General features: G+C 38.3%; 1 protein-coding gene and 1 long non-coding RNA gene across 4 annotated transcripts; one reads left to right on the top strand and one right to left on the bottom strand.

The window, feature by feature from the left end:
• Positions 1-299: 299 nt before the first annotated feature.
• LOC148741459 (uncharacterized) lies at positions 300-24,679 on the top strand. Of its 3 annotated transcripts, XR_015993991.1 has the most exons (5): positions 2,357-2,659; positions 6,332-6,389; positions 8,849-12,721; positions 15,017-15,100; positions 23,262-24,679. It is a non-coding gene; the product is annotated as an uncharacterized LOC148741459 (long non-coding RNA). The 3 variants fall into 3 exon arrangements; XR_015993990.1 differs by lacking the exon at positions 8,849-12,721 and having other exon boundaries at positions 300-2,659; XR_015993988.1 differs by having other exon boundaries at positions 2,336-2,659; positions 6,332-12,721.
• LOC111321364 (uncharacterized) lies at positions 10,406-23,733 on the bottom strand. The gene is made up of 4 exons (XM_022924214.2): positions 23,557-23,733; positions 23,391-23,447; positions 13,352-13,687; positions 10,406-12,681 (listed from the first exon to the last, which is right to left on the bottom strand). The coding sequence occupies exons 1-4, from the start codon at positions 23,731-23,733 to the stop codon at positions 11,563-11,565; spliced, it is 1,689 nt and encodes a 562-aa protein (XP_022779949.2). The 3' UTR covers positions 10,406-11,562.
• Positions 24,680-26,119: the final 1,440 nt, after the last annotated feature.

Below are 26,119 nucleotides of genomic sequence, written 5' to 3'. Positions count from 1 at the left end.
TTCTTAAGGTTAAAAAAAAAGCTGTTTCCGCTTTGGTGTAAACGATGGGTCTTTTTATAGAGAAAAAAAAAAAGATCTTTGTTTCAGGTGGAAATATATTACGTGCTGTTTGCTGGGTAGTTTCAGGTGTACTATCTACAGCAAATTAGAGGTCAATACTAACAAATACGTTTCATCTCGAGTTTCATTAGAAACGGTTCCTGCCCATGGAAAGTCATGAAGATGAAAGAAAGGCTGTAAAATGAATAAGCCTTTATATTTAAATTCATTCGGTAAAATGGTTTTATTTGGACACATTCTTTTAGGAATCAAAGGATGTCAGATTTTGCAATCGTTCAAATATGTAATCAAATACTAGGAATGCGGCTCGCCAATTTCAAAGCGGTCTCTCTATAACAAAGTGCTAGAATATGCCAAGTGGATTCTTAGCTCTGGCTTGGGGCCTATAGCTATAAATAGATATTTCTGCAAACTTAATCACTTCTGTTGCAAGACTGGACTCCGGCAAAGAGATTTCAGGTTACAATTGGGCAAATATTTCAATCGCTTCCAACAGGCTTCGCCAGAGCTTTTGTCATTATTGATTATGTAATTTCTGCGTGAGCGATCCACCCGCGGTTTTGTAGACTTCCGCTTTTTAAATGCTCTCTGAAAACGCCATTTTAAACTTTATGACCCGGATTTTTCAATCATCGCCTCGATCAGTGCGTGAGATTCACCGCATAAACACTGAACACTGTCTATCATTAATAGTCCGCATTTGTTTTCAGACTGGACTGAACAGTAGGGGGTTGGTAAACGCCGTTATGACCCTTTGGTAAATTAGCGTCCACGTAGCTACTTCAAGAATTTCAGTTCCTTTGGTGCGTGAGGCAGATATATGGAGCGACTGAAAATAAAGAAAAAAAACACCCCCTTCGATATATTCAGTAGGACTCCGACATGAATCGCGCCTAAAGGCGAGCGGAACGAACACACCCTTTTTTCTCCTGATCCCTCAGCTTAACCTTTCTGATATGGAACCAAACTGGTTGAACACGGAAACTCGAGACTGATGGTATGACAAAATATATTTGCGCGCATTTTATACCGATTTGAGGGGACAAACTTTAATTCCATTTGCTCTATTTCACAGGTTACAATTAAGTCGCTCTAAATCGTTGTAAATGCATCTATACCAGTTACAAGCCCTTGTGTTTCTATCGTATTTAGATTTCATAAAGCTTCTATTAAATCTATAGCGTCCATTATGAGTTGTACGTGTTGTTGTTTTTAAGAAGACTTCCGCGGTTAGTCGATCACTTGAGCCTATTCACTTCTTCTTTGATGGCAATCTTCCCGAGATTGCATCCAGGAAGTTTTCAAAACATGTTATGTGTAGTAAGACGCTTAAATGACTGACACGACAATATGATGACAAGCAATTGCTTTTGATTAATGAGGATATATGAAAATAATTCGGAGAGAAATGATATTTAATGATAAGATTGACTAATCATGACGAGAGTATGACTCAGCAGCAGTTTTTCAGTTGCTACTCCTAGAGTTCTTTTTCCCCTCTGTCTCTGAATTCTTGGCCGCTCTTTCCACTTGATGAAAATAAAAAAAAGAAAAAAAAGCCGGGGAAATTGGTTGCAGTTCTTCGAAATTATCAGTTATCGGTCGGGTTCAACCATCCCTAAAATTTCAGGCTTACTTTTTTCCAAGTCTCAGGCTATATTTACCCATGGATGTAAAATAATAAGCAGAACTACCAAGTAATTCTTTCGGGCTGAAGCTCAAAATTACAAATAGAAGTTCTAGCTTTCGCTTTTGTGTTCGAATGGTTTCTATCATTAGTGAAGTTATTATGCTAACTTCGCGGAGTTTCACACTAGAAAATTAAACTATGTAAATTGCGTACAAAATCATAATTTTCATTCACTCCGTATACGAGCAATTTCTTGAAGTCGTTTTCCGCTTCATCCGGTGTTTGCTGCGAGGAACACAGACTAGAATTATTTGCGAACGGACGAAGACTAGGAACTCTTAGTAAATCCACTTTTGCCGACATTTTCCCGCGGAGCCATCAAGACCATCAAGGCTAGGAGCGGCATGCACAGCATCGATCGAGCTATTAATCTACTCATAACAAGGAAATTATACAAACACACCAAGCCAAGAAAGCGGATCATGGATTTCGTGTAATTGGAAGCTGTAATTATCACGCCTTCGGGCTGAAGTTATTAGCTTGCTAAGCCACTGTTTGCTTTAAGGCATTTCAATAAACACCGCAAAAACGTAAGAATGTCACTTCATTTGATTAGCTGATGCCAAAACAATTAAAAAAACGTGGGGTTCGGTAAGCGACCCGAGATTTGCGATAACAAGAGGACACGTATATGCTTATTAGACAATATCACATGAGGTGCTTCTGAAACAAAAAGATGGAGGCTGTCTTTCGAGAGAGCACTTTCTAGAACTCTAAAAATTTCCTATTTTGCGGAAAAATTAAGTCGTTGCTGCTTTTGTTGAAAGGAGCCCGAGATGAGGACACGACCAAAGGTCTTGATGATCTGGAAGCTAATCGCGTCACAGTTCGGTCTAGATCTGTTACGGTGACCATGTACATCTACACATTTATTCTGGTGTCATACATCATGCATGACATAACTCCCAGGTAAGCTTGCTCTTTTCTGTCCTCTGATTACTCCAAGTCATCATTCTGTAAGTCCGCAGATTGAAAACTGACATTGTAGCCGAGAACCAGAGTACAAGTTAAAAGACTGGGGACATCAGTTGAACTGAATGTAACATTATTTCAGCCAATACTTAGTCAGATTAGATATGGTTTACACAAAACAGCATAGACCCAACTGAGAGTGAAATTATACTGATACCATAGCCAAAAAGACAAAATACTTTATATTTTGAAATCACTCAAATGAATTCAGTCATCACTGATTGGTAGGACTAACCGTAGAATTCAAGTCACACACGCTTAGGAGGGCAGAACAACCAAGCCGGCTGGCCGCCGGGCTGCGTAACCCACTTCCATATGAACCAAGCCAGTACATCGCCGAATCACTGACATGCATGAAATCAATTTACAACTCTGGTTTTGTTAGACGTTGCACTGGTCTACCCTGAAAATTTCTGACTGAAAAATTGTTTAAATTTCTAGAGCTGGATTCCTCTGTCTCGTGGTAATGCGTATATACCTTGATATTTTCAGCTGATGACTTGACTTGCTTGAAATGAAAAATAGACACAATACTGTAAAGCTTAAGTCGGTTCGAATTAGTAATAATAATAAACCAACCCACTTTTTCCGCAAACAAGAGCCGCACATAAATTGTCATTTTATCATTTGACGCGTGTAAAGTCAGAAAAATAGAACCGATAAAGCATGTAAAACCACGCACTCGCGGACATCAGTTCAGTCCCTGAGCCAATAAATGATCTCTAGAAATTCCGGAGGTTGAGTGAAGATAAATTTAAGCCGGCAGGAAAAGTGACATCATTTTTGCTCTGGATTATCGGGAGTAAAATGGAATTGATATTGTTTGTTTCAGTCTTCTAGTGAAATGAACTGGTTTGATTGAATATCGCTAGATTGTCGGCGAAAACACCCTTTCTTTCTTTTACCTGAAACTAATCATGGCACATCTTTCTGATATGGGATCGATCAGGTCGGTGAAATGAGTTAACCAAGACTAAATATATGTGCGCGCGTTTCCGACAGCGTGCTAAGTGTTCAGTCCAAGTTTGAATTTGTCGCTTATCATCTTTTTCTCTCTAATTCACGAGCTGAATTTGCTTTGAATCACTCTAAATAATCCACACCCTGTGTTTGTTAATTTACCAAACCGACAGCTAGCGTGATTTTTTTTCGGTTTTAAGATTTTTTTAGTGTTGAGTAAGTCTATGTATCTTGTGTTCACGCAAAGGTTTTTTACAGACTCTTGGATTTTCATCACTACAGTCTAAAACATTCTGCTGTGATGGTAATTTTCTTGAGTTTGCAACATGAACGTTTTTACGGATTTACAATTTCCAATAAGACCTTCAGAGGTTAAATGAAGTTAAGAATTTAGTGATAGATTGGAAAGGGAAGTTTGGACGAACGTTAGAGATCAAGAATCTGGCCGGCTCGAATTATCCGCTCCTTGATTAGTCACCGCTGCAGCTGATTCAGTAGCTATTTCAGTTGATATACTCTTAGAGTTCCTTATCCATTCTTTCCCCAAATTCTTAGCTGTCATTTATATCCATCTAAAAACTTCCGGGATGGAAAAATTGAAAGGGGAACTGAGAAGAAATTTGTTGCGATATTTTCAGTTGAAAATCATCAGTCATCGGTCGTGCCGTGTTCATGCAACTATTCCTAAATTCTGGTGTTTTTCTTTTTCGCCATGATCTAAGGAGCCAATCGTCATTTATGGTGGCATGAGCAGCAGTTTATGATAGCTTTAGCCAGTGATCCTTCTGAGTTTTACCCAAAGGTAACCAAGAATAATCTATACCTGAAGCACTATCTTTAAAGTTTGGGTTCAATGAGTGTACATTTCATGTAATGGCCTCAAGTTAAGCTTATTTTTCAAAGTTTTACATCAAAAATATATTTCTAAAAACTTTCCGTGTTGCTATGTCTAATTTGCCTCAAACTCGAGATTTTAATTTCTTGAAGACTTTGACGGAGCAGTTCCTAGTCGAGTCGTTTCTGATTCGTCCAGTGTCCTCCGGATCAGGAAACGGAAAGCGAAACAAAAGGCACGAGATCTTGAACGCTTCCTCTTTTGTTGGCATGATTTTCCTTTTCCGCTCGCTTTGAATTTCTTGTTTTTTTCTTCTAAGTTTCGGAGCATCATAGACATCTTTGATTGAGTAAGTAATCTACTTTTAAGGATAAAAACCGTACAAACAAAACAGGCCAAGGAAGCGGATTATAGCCGCAGTTCATATGAGCGGAACTTGCGACTCACGCCCTCATTTTGGGTTAATAGCTGGCTGCCACTATTTGCGTTAAGATCGTTAAGAGTCACCGCAAAACAATAAAAATGTCGCTCTGAGTGATTAGTAGCTACCAGAACAATTAAAAGCGTGGGGGTATGGTCAACGACTCTAGATTTGCGATACCTAAGGGCACGTATATTGCATTGACTTCATTTTAGGGGGTGTTTCTGAAACAATAAAAAGGAAACACCCACAGGCAAAGCATTTCCAGAAACTCTTAAGTGGGTCGTTGCTGCTTTTGTCGCAAAGGGATGACGATTTTGTCAAAAGCCACACATTACACTGAAATTGACTGATATCATTGCGTATCTCTAAAATGACTTTCTTTTCCTTGTCTGGAGGGCCCAGTTCATCAAGCACTCACGACCAAAAGGATGTTTGTACTGACCTCACGCGAAATACATAATAAAACTACGATAGAGGTAAATGATAAAAAGTTTGGAGCTGAAATGACACAATTTCAATGAATACTAAATCGAATATGGCTTTAAGTAGAGCAAACAGTACGTACAGACCAAACCGAGAAAGTAAACTAATAGAAATGCTGAACGATCAACCCGTTTTGTTTCAAAATCCGCTCGATTGAAGTCAATAATTATCAAGAATAAACTGAATGGTTCAAAATTGTTCAAAAATTGAACCTGACAAGAAGCTGGTTGTGCCATCCACCTCATGAACGTTAGTAAATCCACAAATCCCCGTGACAGGAGAATAGTTATTAAATAGTTATAAGGGGTGTTTGATTTTCCCTGAATATTGCGACTGAACAATCCTTTAAGAATCCTAAGGCTGTTTCCAATCTTTCCAAAGAATTCATCATCATCATCATCATCATCATCATCATCAATCTTTATTTATACACGAAATCGTATCATTTTACATGGTCTTCCTAGGAATCGCGTTTAAACTAAACTAAGATACTCTAAGGAACTATTGACTATAATAATATTAAAAATACAAAACTTACATCGTGAATAATTAGGAACTATTAGCTATAATGTTAAAAATACAAAAACTTACATTGTTGGTAATAAAAGTTACAATGGTGTATCAGAAAAATCTTTCCCATGAAATGAAGTTTTAAAAACATTTAAACTAGGCAGTTTTCTAATCTCTGAGGGAATCCTGTTCCACAGAACAGATCCTCTGTAGTGTAGGCTCCCTTTTGCAGACTCAGTTCTGGGTCTGGGGCATAATAATTTAACTCAGAATTTCCAAGATTGTGTGAATGTACATTTGAGTTGTTGGTAAAGATCCGCCTCAGATACGATGGGGAAAGATTATTATGGATTTTATACATTGTCACAGCTAACTGTTTAAGTCTTACATATTTCAGCCTTTCCCAGCCAAGTTCATCCAACAAAACACTTGAGCGAACGTCATAATTAGAAAAGGTGAGAATTCTAGCAGCCCTATTCTGCAGCTTTTGAAGTTTGTTTGCTAGACCCTTATTGATATTACCCCATACGGCACCACAGTGATTAAAATATGGCATTACCAGTGCATTGTACTTATTCACTCTAGTATCAAGTGGTACAAAATGACTTACACGCCTTAAAATAGCAATGCCAGCGGATATTTTTTTTGAAATGGTATGAATGTGTGGGCGCCAGTTCAAAGATTCATCAATTTGAACTCCAAGGGTTTTAATTCATTCATAAATAGTTCCAGTTGTTCACCTGATAGTGTCAAATTAAAAACATGCAATGTACGCAGGGCTTGAGTCCGCTCGGAATGTTAATTCAAGATCGGTTTTACTGCCTTTTTTCCTCGGTTTTTCGGTTTTGGAGGTTTTTTTCTCCAGGTTTGCGGTTTCCCAGAGGCTCCAATGCCCCCCATTCAACCATCCAACCTTTTCAGCAAACACGAGCCGTCCATGTTTTGTCTCTAATGTCTCTGCACCACTAAAGCCAGCTTTATCCGAACCTGAACTCCGGCTCATGTCCAGCATAAGTCGGCGGACCAATGAACGTATGACCGTCAATAGAATTTTATAGAGTAGAGAGGCAGAGTAAATATACTGAAGGGAACGAGATGGGGAAATCGATTTTCTTTGAACCTCTGAGACATGCTGACGAAATTGATACGATTTATTTCAGTTTTGTAGAGAGGAATAAAGTGGTGTAACTTGGAATATCATAGAAGGATTTATTGTCGACTAAGCGAGATTGTCATTATGTCAGCTTATGTTTAAGTCAGCTCAGTTAGCGTCTAGCAGAGCAAAAGGGAAGCTAGCTCCGAATTTACCGCAGGAAAAGAAAAGAATAATTTGCGAGGAAGGTGCGCAATGAAACTGACTCGGCCGGTAAGGGTGAAAATCGAAAGATGAGACAAAGGGTCACCGATTTTCACTTGGGGATAGAGCAGGCTGTACTTTTTGATCGGCTGTTGTCAATTCGGACTTACTGTGGTTTGTTCCACTACAATAGGGCACTTGTCGATTATGTGTTGTGAAAGCAAAACCAACAGAACCACAGTAAGCAAAATATCTTTCAGAGCCAATGAGAACTAGTAAAACAAGCAACCGCGGGAAAACGCGGGCCACTAAGTCCTTATTAGTTTTAAAGGCTGATAGTTTCTAAAGAAACTGTTTGGGGCTGCGTCGGTGGGGGTAACGAAATAATTTGAATATACGGCTAAGGTAAAAAACGTCGTCGGAGCGAATTTCGAATTTTTTTTGAAACCTTCGTCGGAGCGAATTTCGCTCCGACGAAGGGCTAACGCTCGAAACGTCAGCTCTTATAATCGTAACGGTGGCCAATTTACCTTTTCAACTTTGTTGATATATTCAAATTATCTCATTAGTTTTAGTTTTGCATCTGATTGGTTAGGAAAGTGGCGCGAGTTTTCTGTACCAATCACGGAGCGTAGTTGAGCAAAATCATAACAATCCCGGCTTACTTTGAAAATTTCCCTAATCCACGATCTCGAGTTAGTCATTTTCAAACAAATCCCATACACCTTTGCCATAATGGCAGAAAATCTGATGGAGGTCTGAGACTGGTTATGAATAATTTCACGAAAGCGAGGCCACCCGGGCAACACATGGCGACGCGACTATACAAACTCTCACAATTCCTCGAGCCTTTTAACCGAAAATGACATTCCTGGAGCTTCCTTAGGAGATAGAAATCTCTCACAATTCAAGACTGAGGACTTGAGACTATGGTTGAAGGGCAGAGGTGACCCAGCGAAAGGTTTAAAGAAAAAAGCAAGCTTGTGACAAGGCTAGTTTCGAGCACAAGATGCGTACTTCGAGGTGTTTTGATTGCTTGAGAAAATTGTCAATTGTGACTACTTACACTTAAATTGACCTAATTTCTTATACTTTAATACATCAAGAGCGGAAAGGTTAAAAACATCATTGATCCTGATCCCAATAATCTTTATTCTAAAAGAAAACAACTGCGCTCGGCAAACAACACAAGTTCACACTCCGCCGCTAAACGACATGTTCCCGTCAAATTCTCTGAATCTAGTATGTGGAACTACTCACTTCAGAAGATGCCTCTGTTTACCAGAGCGGAATAAAACAATCATATAACACGCTCTGGGGTCTAGATAATTGTAGATTTCCATTAAAATAGCGTTGTTAGGAAACGAAGTGTAGCAGGACACAGCAGAATTGTCGGCGCGAAATCTTTCAGTAGAAAAAGTCTACTTTTTAAACATTCATTCTTCTTTGAAATGCTTTCTATTTCTCTTTAGAGCTCTTCTATTCTCATTTCATACTGTTTCACAAGCGCGACAACACTCTGATCACTCTGAATGCATGCATCCTTCGACTCGACCAAATCGGTCTGAGTTTCGACATCTTTTGTCTTTGCCTAATTTTCGACATTCTTTTCATTAGGTTCTACAGTTGTAATGACTCTCTAGCTGTTCATCCGAGTTATCATTTACGCTGCTTTCCGAGTGTGCACACCATGAATAAATCCCTGAATGATTGATGAGTAGTTGTTTTACTAGTGAATCTTTGAGGTGGAGGCTTTTTTTGCGCAGCGAAGTACGCCACTGAAATACCGAAGGTACAGCATTAGTTTGAAGGCATATTTTGCCCGCAATACTTTTCTTCAAGTCTTCCATTTTAAAATGGTGCGAGCAGACCATGGTTGAGTCCAAGACTTTGAAGCTTTTTCCTTCCTCTCGACGGATTGCATGAAGCCATTGCTTTCTCGCGAGTTTGTCTTTGGGAAACTTGAAGTAGGATATTTACGTCGCGATATCTCCTTGTAGTCCATGAAGGAACACAGCAGTGGCATGGCATTGTACATATTAACTTGAGCCTTAGCTATATTAGTTGTCGGTTCTTTGAGAAATAAAGCTTTTTGGATCGATTAATAAATTGTGCCGGAAACTTTTTGACAAGCGCTCACAAGTGCACAAATCCATGCCCGGGTGGCCTCGTCCCCATGCACTAGTTTTAGTCTTCACTCGGCCGCCGCCATTATGGCAAAGGTGTATATCCTCATCTTAAAATGTACTTCCTTACCTCTTATATGTGACGCATATGTGATATTGCATGATTTTTAGTAAAATTTTAACAAAATGAAATTTCCTCTCCACATAACAAATTTATTAAGTTACTACTGAGTCAAAAGTCACAATATTTTAAAGTCCTTCCAGACTGATATCAATAACAACAGTCACTATAAATAGATGAATCATTGATCATTGAATTAAACTTACATGCATATGATGCCCTTAAAACTGCGATCGTGTCATTTTAAATCTGAACTACCTATCTGTATAAACTTAAGTACGTATTTCTCACTTGAATGTCAACATTTCTAAAACAAAAGGTTTGGGATTTAATTGTCACTATTTATTCCAAAAAAGTGTTTCTTAGTATTAGGAATCCCGTCGTAACTTATGTCTGGAGAAAACTAACCTTCCCTCTTAAAACCCTTACGCGGAAGGGGGAAGAAAGAGGAAATGGGGAAGCGAGGTACTCTACAAAAGTACTGCATGGTCCCCTTACAAAGGTACTGCATGGTCCCCTTACAAAAGTACTGACCATCGCCCCGATGGTCCCCTTTTTAAATACCAATTCGGCCGAAAAGATGAGTGCTTTCGTATGACTTCTTTTCGATTCAGAGCCCTTCGAATGACGCATATTAACGATATTTCTGGAGAAAATCTGAAGCCCTCATGAGTGCCTAAATGATATTTTTCCTACTCCCTTTGTGTAGTGTAAGCCTAAAAAAAAAAAAAAAAAAAGTACCCTTTGAAGCAGAGCCTTCCCTACAGGCCATTTAAAGGAATAATGGTTGGAGATAGCTATTTACTGTCCCAGCATAATGTCTATTTCTCTTTAGCCTTTGGCACTCAGACTATCATGTACATTCCCCTAGATACCAATCTTCTGTTAAATTTTCGCCTGTTCAATTTTCAATAAACTTGGGGGGTATAATAATAACATACCTTTAATTCTCCAAACTGAATTAGAAGAAATTGTACAGCTGCGAGAGGAGAGGATGGCGAAAAAAATCGTGGAACGGCTAAGGTAAAAAAGCTAGTTCTCATTCTGGAGTATTGGTTTCGGAAATTACGTAAAAAAACCATAAGATTGCTACCTGGTCGTCACATTCAGTGACCTGAGAAAATCAGAGTTCTGACGATTCTATTTTCAGTGTCCACTGGAGACTTGGAAACAGAATACAAAACATGCAAAATATATTACAAACACGTCGTGCATCGATATGTTTTTCTATCTCGGTTTACCTCTTTTTACTGGTTATATATTATTTATCACTGCCGTGATTTAGCAAACTAGTTCTCTGTGAGGTGCATCGAACGAATACACCCGAAGCCGATTCTCATTATACTGAAAATGTTCTTTTTTGTTTCGTCATTCTTTTCGATAAAATAAAAGAGCTGCCAGATCACTTAAGATTGGGTCAAGGACAAAGGGACCACAGAAAGAAAACGATGGGATGATCATCTAAAATTCGTGATAAATCTGTATCAAACTGCCCCTAATTTGGGTTTCAGAGCGCGTGATTCATTTGGTTTCCAACCCTTGGAAGGTAACATCCTTCTCATTACTCCTTGATTACTTCCTATTGGCACCAACGAAAAGTACCCCAGACCATTCAAAAAAAAAAAAAAAAAATCTTAATGCTTATGTTTTCAGCCTTTAATAATTCAACAGAAGGGAGAGGAATAGTTTCAAGAAAGGGGAGGGGGAAGAGGTAGGAAGCTATGGATAGAACAAAAACGGTCAAAAGAAAGGAGGGGAGGGGAAGAAGGAAGCTATGGCTGCGACAACAGTGGAAAATAGAGGGGAGCGGAGAAGGGAGCTATGGGTAGAAAGACAGTGGACAAAAGAGAAGAGGGAAGGGAAGGAAAGAGAAGGGAGTTATCATCAATAATGGACAAAAGTACCTTCGGAAACAGGGAAAAACGATATTCAATGACTAATTTTTTGTTCCTAAGTCTATTGCTGGTTCCAATCCACACTCTTTCCCCATTCAGCTACCAAGATCACCCCTGTCATTTTCTTTCGGTCTTCCCCCTACCCAACCCACCCTCTATAATCTAGGCCTCAGGCACTAACACATTTCTTCATACTACCGTTTCTTTGCCCGGCGTAACTGAATCGTCGTTTCCACGATTCACTTGCGAGTTTAGCGATTCACAGTTAGCATTCCATCTCTCCTTGTGTCTCGAAATGCTATGCGAATGCCTTCGTCGTCTTTTTTTCACCTTTTCCTTCCTCTGCTCGCTGCGATTGCTGTTGTGATCTTTCGACGAATCACCTTTGAGTGTCATTCCTTTTCTTGTACGTCGATGGGTGTTCCTAGTGGTGACGTGCCCAGCAGTATTACTCGTTTTGAGCTGTTCATCAGCTGGCAGTCGCACGTTGGGTGGAGGTCGAGCCATGACCTCAAATGAATTCACATAGATAGCGTTTTCACCTAAAGATCTACTACGCGTGCGCAGGGATAAGAGAGGAGTACCTCGGGCAGGAGATCTAGAAACCGCCGGTACATTGCGAGTGTGAGTACTTTCTTTAGTTAATGTCTCCTGTAGCGACGATGTTCGCCTCCTTGAGCCTGGGGAAGCTTCATCTAGTTCTGAGAACTCCGCTTGTATTCTCGACTTTGCGGGATGATTAAGTAAAGGCGTGGCTCCAATAAGAACTGTCTTGTACATATCAGTGTCGTTGGCATTCGTTTGCTGGTCGGAAAAGCTTCTATTGCAATTGCTTGACAAATCGGACGAAGCGCTAGCTGTGAGGTCACTACTGTCAGACATAGCATTGAGGTGACCATCCCAAGGCGCACCTCTATCGTGGAGGTTGCATTCTTCTCTAGCAGAGGCCCTGAGCTCCTCGTTGTAATTTCCCGCCTGATGGCTCGAGCGCATAGGCTGAAAATGTACGTCCGTTTCAGAAGACTGTGGTAGGTTGTTTGATGACTCCGGAGAAGTCAAGGAGTTGCGAGATTCGGCTAGGGAAGGGTTCTGTGATGAGTAAGGTGGAGGTAAGTCAGTTGGGTCAAACACTGGAGGCGGGACTATGCATGACGACAGACCATATTCTTGAAAATTATCAACGGAGTGATATACTGGTGGAGCGTAGGGCGGCAACATTGTAAGGTCTGTCGAACAATCAGCCCAAGTGTAGCTCTCTGGGCTCCTACTAGCATGGGACCTCCTGGAACTGTACCGACTACAAAGTCCCTAAACAGAGAAAAAAGAGAAGACAACTAAATACAAAGAGGTAAGACAGTTTTGTACAGAAACCACCCTGAATGAACCATCTGAAAATGAAAATGTCATGCGAGGAGGGTGAGAATGGGAAACAGGAGGGAGGGGAAATCTTAGCTCTTGGGTAATATTGTCAACAAACGACTCTCTAAATTGTCACGTGAAATAGTTGGAATAAAATTAAACAGGGAGGAAGAGGATGAGAAAACGGAGGAGTAGAATAGAAGAGAGGCCGGGGGGGGGGGGGGGACAGGAGGATAAGATTTACACTGCCTAAGCAGAGGGGAATGAACGAAAACTTTCAAAACATCAATCATGCTCGTGATTCACTACATGCATGTGCATTTCAAGCAATTTCAGATGATTACTGGGGAAAGAACTATGCACAATTAACCAACAAAGTAGTAACTGAAGCGACCACAAGAGTGTTGCTACGATGACGTCATAGTACATGTATTTCTTGAATCTCTCACCGCCTCCACTTCCCCCCCGTTTTGCGAGAAAACGATTTACTTTATCATCAAACGAAAACCTGCCATGCCACAAATTATATGAGGACATTTGTGCAAAACTCTTATCCATAAGTCTTTTATGTATCCCTGGTAAATAAAAATAACGACAACTGATGCGGTCAAGCTCTCACCTGATTTCTACTTGTTTGACGTGCCACTGCAGTACATCCCAAGATAGTTGCAATAAAGCATAGTAAGCTCCCGAAGATAGTTAAAACACAAAGTCCATATAACAACCCAGTAAGTAGTCCTGTTATCACGCTGCAGTCTTGCACGCCCTCAAATTCCACTACTCCTACACCTTCATGGCAACCCATAACAGAGTCACAGCACTTGCACCCAGGCCCCGAGATTTCTTTTTCACACATGACAAGTGATCTGAGCAAGCCTCCGGCGTCTCCTGTAAGAATTGTACCAATCATCTGCAGAACCACACATACCGCTGAGAAGAATGTGAACAAACTCATCTGAAACAACAAAATAATTATCAGAAAAACGACACAAAAATATTGTACAAAACAAAAATCATGAATCCAAATGTATTATAACATAGCTTGTAAATTCGTGGAATCAAATTCAACAGCGAGAGCGTGCTTCAATTTTCCATTGTGCACGCTGGTGACGTCAGCAAACAAATGCCTCGCGAAAAATTTTTTTCTCGCAAGTGACTGAAGCATTTTTCATTTAAAAACGGGAAAAACTCCCGCAAAAAAGTTAAACTAAACATGGCAACAAACGAACAAGCCGATGAAGATCTACCTACTTTTTCTTTGGGAATGGATTTTTTAACTCCCGAGAAAGAACCCAGAGAAGGGAAAACAAAACCATCAACGGTTTCATCTCGTTTCGGAACTCTAACTTCATTTCCACGCATGAATTCACCTGTCAGTTTTTGACCACTCTGAGACAAGATCATTGAAGCATGACGAAATACTTTTCCGAAACAAAATAAACAACGCATTGAAGCGTAGGAGAGAGAATTTCTGCCCTTTTATACATAAACTACAGCATGTTATAAAACAATTGGTTCATACGTCAGCTATGCGTTCATCGAGATATGAAGCACTTGGGAAGTTTGGAGAGCACTCGAGAAGCTAGAGTTGCTCTCAGCTACGCCTCGAGCAACTCTTACGCATCTTTCGTGCTCTCCAAACTTCCCGCGTGCTTCATATCTCGATGAACGCACGCTGACGTATGAACCAATTGTTAAATAAAATAATAAATTAGCTTAACATCTTTAATAGTGTAGTTCTGTTTTAAAGAGATTTTTATTCAAATTATCACTCTTAGAAATGGAAGGGCAAATAACAAAAAAATAAAGAAATAAAACAAAACAAGCAAACAAAACTTAAAAAATATATATATATATATATATAAATATTATGAGAGGAAAAAAGGACGTAACTACATTTCCCGACAAGCCTGTTTCGTGAATCGCTTCACTCTTAAACCCCTGAAGAGTGAAGCGATTCACGAAACAGGCTTGTCGGGAAATGTAGTTACGTCCTTTTTTCCTCTCATAATATTTATTCTGCTCTGCTTCAACGTATTGAGCACTGTTCCACGCGAAAATCGACTTGCAGACTTCCTATATATATATATATATATATATATATATATATATATATATATATATATATATAAAAGGGAAATGATGAATTTAATCTAAATCCATAGTGGCTCAAGATCAAAAGAAGTTTGCCAAGATTTTTAAAGACAAGGTTCCTTTTAAATCACTTTGTTTATTGAAAATTAAGTTCCATTAAAAGTGTTTATGTTTACTCTTCATCCTTTAGTGGGCAAAGCAGATGAACTAAAACTGAGCTGAACAGCCCTAGAAACTCAGTTACACAATGCAAAGGAATACCCACTGGAGCAAGGTGAGTTGTTATGATTCCTTGTTAAGAACGGGACCCGCATTTCATCCCAAACAAATTCTTATACTTTGTCCACAACAAGGCTTACTGAGGGAGTAAGCCTTGTTGTGGACAATTTATCAACAAAGTTACCATTTCAACTTTGTTGATATATCCAAATTATTTCGTTACTCCCACCGACGCAGCCCCAAACAGTTTCTTTCGAAACTATCAGCCTTTACTGAGGGAGGTTGGGCTACCTGTGTCAACATAACCCTCACTGCTCAACAAGACATGTTGGTATGCATAGTTGAATTTGATTGTGAGACCAAGTCATGGTTCAAATCTCAAATAATTGAAAATCAACATTGATGCTCGCTGATTCTAGCAGTACAAAAAACCACGCTCAGATGTAAATGTAGCTTCTGGTCAACATGTATATCTGTAAACATAAAATGTAAAACGGTAATGCATAAAATCCAGTGTTTTTAATAAGATTTAAGGTAGGTTGCTACCTCTGCAAAGCAACCCCAGGAGAATAATATGGAAATCAATTTCATCATCATCATCATCATCTTTATTTGCCTTATTTTAACAATTAAAAAAATAGTTACATGGTACAGCAATAACAGTTAGAAGGCGAGGAGACCCAAGAAGCCATCAGGCTTATGGAAGAGCCACCTCACTTAGAATGATAAATCAAGTAAAGAAAAAGTGCTGCAAATGTGCGGCTTGGCCAATTCAGTGATTATTTAAGTAAAAACTCTTGCAATTTCGCCTTAAAGCTAAGAAAGTTTGACAAACGAGTGACTGAAATAGGGAGAGAGTTCCAAATTTTAGGACCTTGGTAGAGAATTGTAAACTGCTCGACATTTGTACAGCACAAATGCGTTCGATAATTACTGGCTGTTCTGGTACCGTAGTTGTGAATTTGGCTATTCCTTACAAAAAGATCAAGAAGCAATGGGGACAATAAGTTATTTTTGAAATAAAACATAAATCTAGTGATTTCAAACGTATCGACTTGGAAAATATCTAAAATTCCTAGTTTGGAGAATAAAGGGGCAGAGTGGTCTTGATAGTCTGAGTTGGTGATAGCCCGCACAGCTCGCTTTTGCAAATAATAAATTCTATTTAAGTAAGATACGTATGTGGACGACCAGACGGAGTTACAATAGACGATATAAGGATAAACTAAGGTGTAATACAAAGTGAGCTTGGTTGCAGAGGATAGGGAAAAGCGAGACCTAAATATAATACCTATTGATTTAGCGATTTGTTTACATTCATAGCTGATATGGTATTTCCAGGTGAGATGATTGTCAATATAGACCCCAAGGAATTTAGTTACATTAGCTTGTTGTACGGGTTTACCTCCAAAGGAGAGAGAAATGCTGGAGTTAAATTTCTTCTGTCTGGGTTTAAAAATTAAATAGTTGGTTTTCTTTACATTAACTGAAAGCTTGTTACATTTTAGCCAAATGTCAATGTTTTGGAGTTCAACATTAAGTATAGATCCTAAGTAATTTAGATTTGAGTGAGAATAAAAGATACTGGTGTCATCAACAAAAAGTAGAGGGTCTGATAATTCAGAGGCATTAGCCAATCAGTTCCATGTTTTTGGTGTTACAATTCCCCAAATGATCCTTAAATATTAGTTTCTTTTGTAACAATTGCTAACTGATCACTTTATTTCTAATATTCAAAATCTTCCATTTGCTGAAATGCAAACTTGCTGCCTGAGTTTCACGCAAAAGTTCTCTGAAATGTCATTTGGTTACTGGTAATCAAAATTTGAGTCAGTGTATGTATATTCTTGGAAACTCAAATTTGTCTTTTCTTTTTGGCTGGAAATGTGGTATATGATATTTGACAATATCAGTTCTTTTTAACAAAACTTTTTGTTAAGGTAAAAGTCAAATGAAAGAAGTCTAAAAGAGGTGTTTTACAGTAGGTATTACTTCCTGAGTAGAGTTGAAAGCTTCCAAAAGTCACAGAAAGATCCAGAAAGACAGGAGTCTACAAAATAATACAAGAAAATATCCTGGGTGTATCAAATTTCCTTTAAGGACGTGTTCTCAAATTTTGATGCTACAATCTAAACCTTCCTTCACCTGGCCAATTCATTCCATTGCTTTTTGACTCAGAGTTGCTTAAAAAGTACATGATCTTTAGTGAAGGATGTTTTTCATCTTGTCACAAAGGTGGGGCAAAGGAACAATTTTGAGTCCCCATGAGATATCAGACCTTTGGATTCCACGCTCCAATGCTCTACCACTGAGCCACAAAGACTCTACTGTGAGAAAGACCATAACGAAGTTATGTTTTGCTATTTCTTTACCATGCTCAAAGTGAACCATCTTTCTTATTTATTAGAATGATCGAACAACAACAAACATATGAAACATATGAGTGAACTGCGGTTATGAGACGTATATAAGAACGATCCTTCGCAGTAAAGCACTATTTGAGCAATAGTGGAAATCAGACCTGAAAAAAATTTCAGGCCTGTACGGGATTCGAACCACTGACCTCTGCGATACTAGTGCAGCGCTCTACCAATTGAGCTAACAAGCCAACTGTTAGCTCGTTAGTTGGCTTGCAGCGCTCTACCAATTGAGCTAACAAGCCAACTGTTAGCTCGTCAGTTGGCTTGTTAGCTCAATTGGTAGAGCGCTGCACTAGTATCACAGAGGTCAGTGGTTCGAATCCCGTACAGGCCTGAAATTTTTTTCAGGTCTGATTTCCACTATTGCTCAAATAGTGCTTTACTGCGAAGGATCGTTCTTATATACGTATTAGAATGATCTTGGTTTACAGAGTTTTCTTCTGCTTGTAATTGGAAACAAACCTCTCTGTCCCCTGCCTTGAAATGCAGAATGTTTTTCTTTTTTTTTTTTTTCCTGGGTGAAATTAAAGATATGCAGCAGTGAACTTCATGCCAGGATTAATCTAGTCTGTAGACTTAAGTGTTTCATTACTAATGCATTTAGCAGCTAATTAACATTTACACAAGATGGTTGAATTAAATCAATCAGCCAAAAAAATTTACCTGTTTCCACTGCTTGTGTTTCAAATTAGATTAGAGCTGCTGATTGCTTCAGAAAAATTGACAAAAAGTCACTTAACTTACTACATGCTCTGGCTAACCAGTAACCATTATAGGAACACAGTCCTCTTTGCTTTTCACAGCAAATGCAGCTTTTTAAAAGGTTAGACACTAAGTGTTCAATGGCTGTTTTTGTTTCTCTCTTTGTAGTTGAGCCTTGGTTAAGCCTTAATATGCAAACTTACGTGGTAACATCTTTACGATGAAGTTCCCAATTTGATTTATAAGTGTTTATCAACAAGCACGCTATTAATTTTTATTATCAATTCAGATTTTCAAGCTTGTTTTCAAACTCGCTGTTGAGAAGAACAGCTGTTGTTTTAATTGTCCAATTTATTTTTATGATTTTAGTTCAGTGCAAAGCTGTTTGAAAATTATAGTAAGTAACCAATGATGTGTACTTCTACTTCATGTATGAGGAATTTATCTAGAACATGCAAAAAAGCAGAAAAAGAAATCTGCCAGTGAAAGAATGACAGTCAAAGACCACAGGATATGAAAAATAAATAGGGTGAATACTGCAATTATGCTAAATTGACTACTATTTTCTATGTTATCTAATGCATGTTAATTCATCTTGGATGTGGCAAAGTACACCCCATGATTTACAACAGAATACCCACCAGAGCTCCAGGGGGTGTTGGGTCTCGTTAAAAGCACTAAAAACCCCCTGAAAAATCTGTTGAAACTAAGATAACAAAAAAACTTTGATATTATGGTCAGTTTTATCAAGCAAACTTGACATTAATGCTTAAAACTTGGCTCAAAATATTTAAGACAAACAACTCTGTAAAACTGCATTTTAATTTTTGTGTAATTGTGAGAACATTTTGTCCTGATAACACTTATTGTAATAATATTTGTTTGCAAAGTCCAGTTGTTGTAAAATGGCGATAAACCAATCAAAAAAGGGGTGCTACAACAAATTTTCCTTAACTGTTATAGTACACAAATGCACACAGTGACCTCAAAATATTTCCAAGCAGAAACCACAACAAAGAATATGATTGATAGCTCAATTCATGCCTGAAAAGACCACTGGCTCAAAAAACACTTGACAGTACATGCGCAGAAGTTGAGACGTGACATAAATAATTTTCAAAGACAATGAATCTTTGCTAAACATAAGCATCGAAAGATTGCTTGTAAAGCCACTTAAAACAACTTTATCAAACTCTTCACCAAGAGTGTACTTGGAAAACATTAGAAGTGCTTCATGAACATTTGCACTAAATTTACTGATGAAATCTGTGATAGTGGAGACAAAAGCAGGTGGTTGAATGCTAGACACTGGACAGTCCTTGTTGGAGTTAAAATGTGCCCTGTATTTGTGGTCTACAATGGCTAAAAAATGGAGATTTTTCCTACTTGGAATGATAAAGTACTGACAGTGGTGCAGGCCTACAAATGATTGAAAAATAAGAAGTAGGAGAAACTTGAATTGGCTAAGTTTTTCTGAAGGTGCCATTCAATGGACTTCTGCCCAATTAAGGTAAACATTTCTTTCTTGCAATATCCTGTCTAATTCTATCAGCCATGTAAAACTTGTTTGAAAATCAGCTTTGTCTCTCACCCGAAAATGTTTTTGAGATATTGGCCTTGTAGGAAAAACCTGATTTCAAAATGAATTACTCAGTGGCATTGAAGAAATGTGCTGCTTGAAGGGTAAGGTTACACTCCATAGTGTTTTTAACGCTTATTAAAATTGTAGACATCATAAGGAGGAGAAATGTTTTGAAAGTTTAATTCTCTCAACCATAAAATTGTATAGGCTAAGGTTGAGTTACATTGTTATGTTTTTCTGGACAGCCTCGTCCACAAAACACAAGTTTACATCATCAGCCACTAAATAAAGGTGTTTCTGGTTTCAAACAGCCCATAAATCACTTGCTTAAGTGTTTCAATCATGCTTTCAGTGAATGTAATTGTGTCTCTCATTTGCAATTTGAGTCAAGAGAATCAAAGCATTACTGCTTAAACTGACCAAGCAAATGATTTTTCTCATTGAGTTTGTGGAGTAGGCTTTTCCACATATTTCCATGCCCTAGAAATTTCATATAGTTAATAATTCATGAAGGCAGAATGAAACCAATACCTTTGATAACAAGCAAGGTCTTTTGGAATAGTGTTTTTTTCACTTGACAAATTTAGAATAATTGAATAATTGGAAAAGAGACCATTCAAACACCTGAATACCATCAAGGAATTGGATGATTTAATGCTAAGTACACAAACTTTTCCATTCAACATAGTGCATGTACCTGTATCAAGCAATTTCCATCTGTCAGTGTAATAACTCAAGCAATGCGTGGACCACATGGGTCTCAAGCTGTTTCAGCTTGTCTGAAAAAGTTTTGCTTCAGTAGAGAAACCCAGAAAACAATAGCAATATGATTATGCAAAAGTATGTAAAGCACCTAAAGGTCACGAGGATTAATGTCTGGTATTTGTTATCAACTCCATATTAGTCTGAGACATTATCTGCCATTTATATTGCCAACTCACCAACTTCACGAAGTCAGAAGTTTGTGTGTCATACTGTGCAAGATTTTTGACTTTATAATCTGGCATTTAAGAACTTAACACCTCAAGTCTTTGCACTGGTACACTGTTGATATTGACAGACAAACAACAAAATATTTGCGTGCGTACTGCTTCGGGTCACAAATTAATCCATTCAAAATGCTTAGCAAGGTCAAGCTAGTTTTCAACTGTCCAAATATTGCACTCTGTTCAAAGAGTAGACATAAAGAAAGGATAAAAACAAGCTACCACTTCTTAAAAAGAATGAGTCAGTACTGCACTCAAAACGCCCCAATCAAATTACAAAGGATTGTTTAGCATGCTAGAATGTACACATCTTTAAAGTGCGACTCCGTTCGTCAGACTCGGGCTTAATTCGAGTAATAACTTGCTTAACCACAACACAGTCTGAAAATAAGGTCAAATAACATATCTGTGATGCATGAAAGTAGTTAAATGAAATAAGAAAAAAGTGTAAGAGATCAGTCTCCTAGAATAACACATTACATCTAAGTCTTCGAATACAACAGATGCTATTGTAACACTCTTGTTAGCACATGTCTCTTTTCATGACCACCTTCAAAAAGCCCAACTTGAATCTATACAGACTCCATATTTATGCTTTTCTGTAAGCAGCTGCAAACACTTTCAAGGGTTACGATTCAGACATTTCCTTTGTTTTAAGTTTCCATAAGTAGACCCCAAAAAGATAATCTCATTAGCCCCTCATTCTTATTGTAATCATCGCTTACCCATTAATATTCGTTACAGTGATTTCACGCTTATGCATAAATCAAAGCCCCATATTTCCGTGTTTAATTTGTCGTAATTCATACCCAGCTTGATTTCAATATTCTCGTTGGCTGAGCATGCTCTTATGTTAAGAAGCAACCCAGAACTTATGCCTTTATTTCCTCCCCAACCAAAACTATTCTCATATGGTGTAATATCTGGCGTTAGACAACTTTTTCACTTCCAAGTGGTTTCTTGTAGAGTCAGCCCTCTAACCCCTCATTAAAGTATTATTTGTGTGCAAATACCTTCCTAATCACTTGAGAATCTTCAAATAGATTATTCTTTTAAACAAAAATGACATGTACATAAAACACGACTTTCACACTGAATTTAAACAAAACTAAATATATAGATTACTTCAAAAGCCAGAGCACTTTGAAAGTTAAAACTTCTGCAGCACCTTTATTAAAAGAAATTTCTTTTAAAGAAATTGTACAGTCGACTCCTGATGACTGAAACCTTTGAGAAAAATAGAACTGCTCAGATCTCTAATGAAAATAAAATGGATTCCAGTCATCACAATATTTCATTTTCAGTTGTAATTAACTGAACTTTCGATGGCCATCTGGGAGTCGGTCATCACAAAATGACAATTAGTAGCACATGTAGATGACTCTAGAAGAAAGACTTCATCTCCGTTTCTGTCATTTCATTACAGTATAGCACAACAACTTCATCTCCGTTTCTGTCATTTCATTACAGTATAGCAGAACAACTTCTCCTTATCCACAAGTTAGTTCTTAAACTGTAACTTTACCCTGATTGTGATCTTCATTATGTATTAAACTAACTCAAACATACCAGCAGCAAAACGAGATACCTTTTAGACTATAAATAAACTCCCCCTTGTTTAGAAGCCTTTAATTTTTTACACATGCCATCTCAAACAACACATTGAACCCCCTTGAAAATAACAGTGTAAACATCAAGTGTCTGTCAATACAGGGAAATTTAGAGCACTTTTTCCCTCCATTCACGATTTACAAAATTAGGGAGGTATTAAATGATATTTGAGTGGCAGATCGTGGTAGGTAAACAGTAACCTTTTAATTAAAATTTACAAAGAAGGAAAACACAACAAGACTTAATTTAAAATACAGCTAGGACCAAGGTTAATGTTCAATGTGTGTACAGTCTGGTTTGGGAAATTTTTGCATATTGTATAGACAGAAACAGCTCAAAGAAGGACATCTTTTTCTTTCCTTTCAGGTTCTCAAAAAACCATAATACTATAATTTGCTTCAAAATTCATTAACTGAGCAGGGATCCAATAAATTGAAAAACTGTGGTCCTTCGAAGCCTCGAAACGAATAAAACTTGAGAGATTTTAGTTGAATTAAAAATTGTTACTTGATATACCACATCCCTGGACTACTGACAACACGCCTAATACCTGTCTGATCATTTCATAAAAATGAATTCGACTTAGAAGTTACGAAAGACCGTGTAGTGAGAAGGAAAATTCCAAATTTTAGTTTCAGTTGTGCTCCTAGAGTAAAGGACATTTAGTCAACAGCAGAGGGATGTCATTCATCCCCTCCTTTCGTGTAGTCTGGACAAACATCGCACGAGTCCAAGCATACATAATTTGTCGACACTATTTTTCCTTCAGTGTTTAAACCGAAGGAAATGTTATTCAGTAAAAATAGGGTGATGTTGATAGGAAAAAAATAATGCAACTCTAATACAGCTAGTAAAGGAGGTCTTGTTCTGTGTATAAATAAACCGACACGCAGGAAATTATTTTTAATCCTACAGCTTTGGCTTTGGAAATCACCGACACGAAAGCTACATCTACGAAGAACTTCTATTCAAATGATAGAGAGACTGTACTTGTGGGCTTCAATTGAGATTTGAGGGTGACAAATATACATTCAATAGACTCACCGACATCACAGACGAATGCTTCCAAGCAATTATACCTACACCTCCGCTCCAAAAAACCTATTACAGGAACACAAGCGACAAGTTTGTCAATCGAAATCACGCTAACATCTCAACACTACAGTCAATGGTCACAGATTTTAAATCATACAAGGCGAGGGGATCTTACCGCAAATCCAGCCCAGTAAGGACAAGCGTTTCGGATTCTATCCGAAGAAGTGAGGGCGAAAGCTGTGAAAGACAACGCAGTTAATGAGGCGCCTAGAAGGATTTGAACAACACCAAATCCTAAGGTAGTTCGACGAATTTTGAACATCTGTTGATTTCGCGTATCCTGTGTGTTCATCTTGTGAAAGTGAAAGCCTCGAAACGACTAGGTCGCCTTTGATGAAACATAGCACGACCCAAATACATTAACCTAAACCGATCGTGCCTCCGGCGAGAAATGTTCAAGACTCAGACTGCCTACATATCAACTTTGTCCCAGACGATTGGCCGGAAGCCTCATTCTGATGTTCCGTCTGGTATGTGAGCTGATCTTTACACGGGAGGGGAGAAGGACCCATCGAGGTCCTCGTGATGTTTAAATTCCACGCCGGAATTACTTCCACTTAATTTACTTCTTCATCTAGCATTTTCAGAAAATATTAACACTGGGGTTCAAAATACTAAATTTCCTATCTAGGTGTCAAAATGAAGAAAGGGGTCTTGAAAAACGCTCAGCCCTACCCTAGCTGGGAATGTTTTGCGGTTAAGTTCCATTCAACATCAAACGGAATAAATGTTCTAGTCCTGAGGCATTTTATGAAGATTGAAATTCTAATGGTCGCCGCTGGTATTTACTGTTGTATTAGGCAATATTTTCATGTCAAGGAATATTCCCTTGAGGGTAAAAGGGAAATTTTTGACTTTCGTGTGACCGCTCTTTCAAGACGTATTTATTTTATTGACGACCAACAGCGCCAGACTGAACACCACTAAACAAAGAAACTGCGATAAATAATTCATTATCTATTCATGACGCTGTTATTTTATTCTCCCTTTTCTTTACATTTGCGGTTTGTGAATTTATTACGACCGTGTCATGTATCAGAAAAGGAAAAAAAAAATTGCAATGATGCAGCAAAAATTGGCACAATGGCAGTTGTTTTTGGGTTAAAATCCGAAATATTCTTACTTTTGCGCTCATGAAATCGGCTTGAGGTGTCCTTCGAATTATTTTTTCCTTGCGTGCTAATTATATTCCCCTCATCCTGCTCGTGTTTACCAATATTAAAACAATTTCTTTGTGAGTGAAGGCTTGTTGAAAATACGCTGATGCAACATTTTTTCTTGAAAAAAAGATGAGCGATGTCTGCGCCTAAGAAGTAAGACTGAAAAGATTTAAGTGCAACAAATAGCTGAAAATCGTTCCTTTCTGACCTATGAAAAATCGAAATAGAGAATTAAAATAGATGTTTTACAACCTGTCGATGTTATAAAACAGGAATAAAGTCACTTAAAAAATCTATCGAATTTTCCGTTAGCCAAAACTCCTTTGAACCTCAATAAAGCGATGAATTCAAGATTGTCCGATAACGATAGTCCCCTGCTATTTCAGACCCCTCCTTATGAGAAGCGAAACTTACTCAATTCCAAGTAGCTTTTCATTTTCGAGACAAAACACGGGGCTTGTAGATGACACAAAAGCCCTTGCTATTATTTCTGTAGTCTAATTTGAACAAACAACGACGCCAAAAACTGCAGGTGGAAGTTTTGGGCCTTTATTGACATCAAATTTCGTGACTCCTGCCGAAAGCGCTCAGAAATACACGCATGCACATAAGTTCCGTGGAGGCTGCGGGTTTTAACAGAACCGCCCCAAGTCGACTAAGCATGGTTCGCTATGGCGTCTTGCTTACATCTTAGCACGACTGTTCGGGGCCACCAACTGAGTTCAAGGAAGTCTTATTCACGCAATGTTTCTTTCTACTTGGCATCATGGCAGTTTCGAAAGATTATCTCCGATTATTTATTTCATCACCAAGTGAAGTTAACACGTTTTGTAGTAGCCATTCCTAAGGTTTGCGCCCTTTGCGAAAAAACGCCGCATTGCTGTAATCTGACTCATCGTCTTAAAGAGGCTTAACTCTTTCCATTCTCAAATTCACGCACCAACGTCTCGATTATTTTCCTTCTCGCCGTCTCTTTTAAGTTATCGAGGCTACTTAGCTCTTCTCTGTATTTCAAGATTGTTTCGAACGAATGTTAGGATAAACTAACCGAAGCTAAACAGAAGAGCTAGTCGACCAAGTGTTCAAAGTGATCGCGTATCGCCTAAATTTTTAACTTATTCATCCTCGTTCAGTTGAAGTTTCTATTAGAACCTGCAATTTACTACAACTAAGTCTCGCGTGTAATATCGGTGGACCAGGACCGGTGTCATTGTCCGTAGTTTCGAGTGTATGGTGTAGTGGTTTTCGAGGGTCGAAGCTGGTGAAGTTGCCGACGGTTTACAGTTTTGTAGTTTGTCGTCAGTTCTCTTTTAGTTCATGTTTATAAGAAAAAGAAAAGACAATCTCATATTAATCGGCAACTGAAGAAAAAAAGCGGCACGTAGCCGAGTCAACTACACCTGCTAATTAAAAATTGAATCGAGATACTTTCTTTACAAAAGCTTCTTAAAATAGTCATTCTGTGAATAGCCAGGGTCGCTGATTAAATTTTCATTCACGGATCAAATTGTTTACAAC

Source organism: Stylophora pistillata, chromosome 1 (genome assembly GCF_964205215.1).
Source record: "Stylophora pistillata chromosome 1, jaStyPist1.2, whole genome shotgun sequence".
NCBI lineage: Eukaryota > Metazoa > Cnidaria > Anthozoa > Scleractinia > Pocilloporidae > Stylophora > Stylophora pistillata.
The sequence above is the reverse complement of the archived record's forward strand: the minus strand, read 5'-3'. Positions and strand labels throughout refer to the sequence as shown.

Bases quoted from the DNA above. Each gene is read 5' to 3' on its own strand.
- LOC111321364 (XM_022924214.2), bottom strand. From the start codon at position 23,733: ATGAACACACAGGATACGCGAAATCAACAGATGTTCAAAATTCGTCGA. The intron at 23,448-23,556 runs GTAAGATCCCCT...TTCCTGTAATAG, and splicing joins CTTACTGGGCTGGATTTGCG to GTTTTTTGGAGCGGAGGTGT. The intron at 12,682-13,351 runs GTGAGAGCTTGA...TTCTCTGTTTAG, and splicing joins GTCAAACAAGTAGAAATCAG to GGACTTTGTAGTCGGTACAG.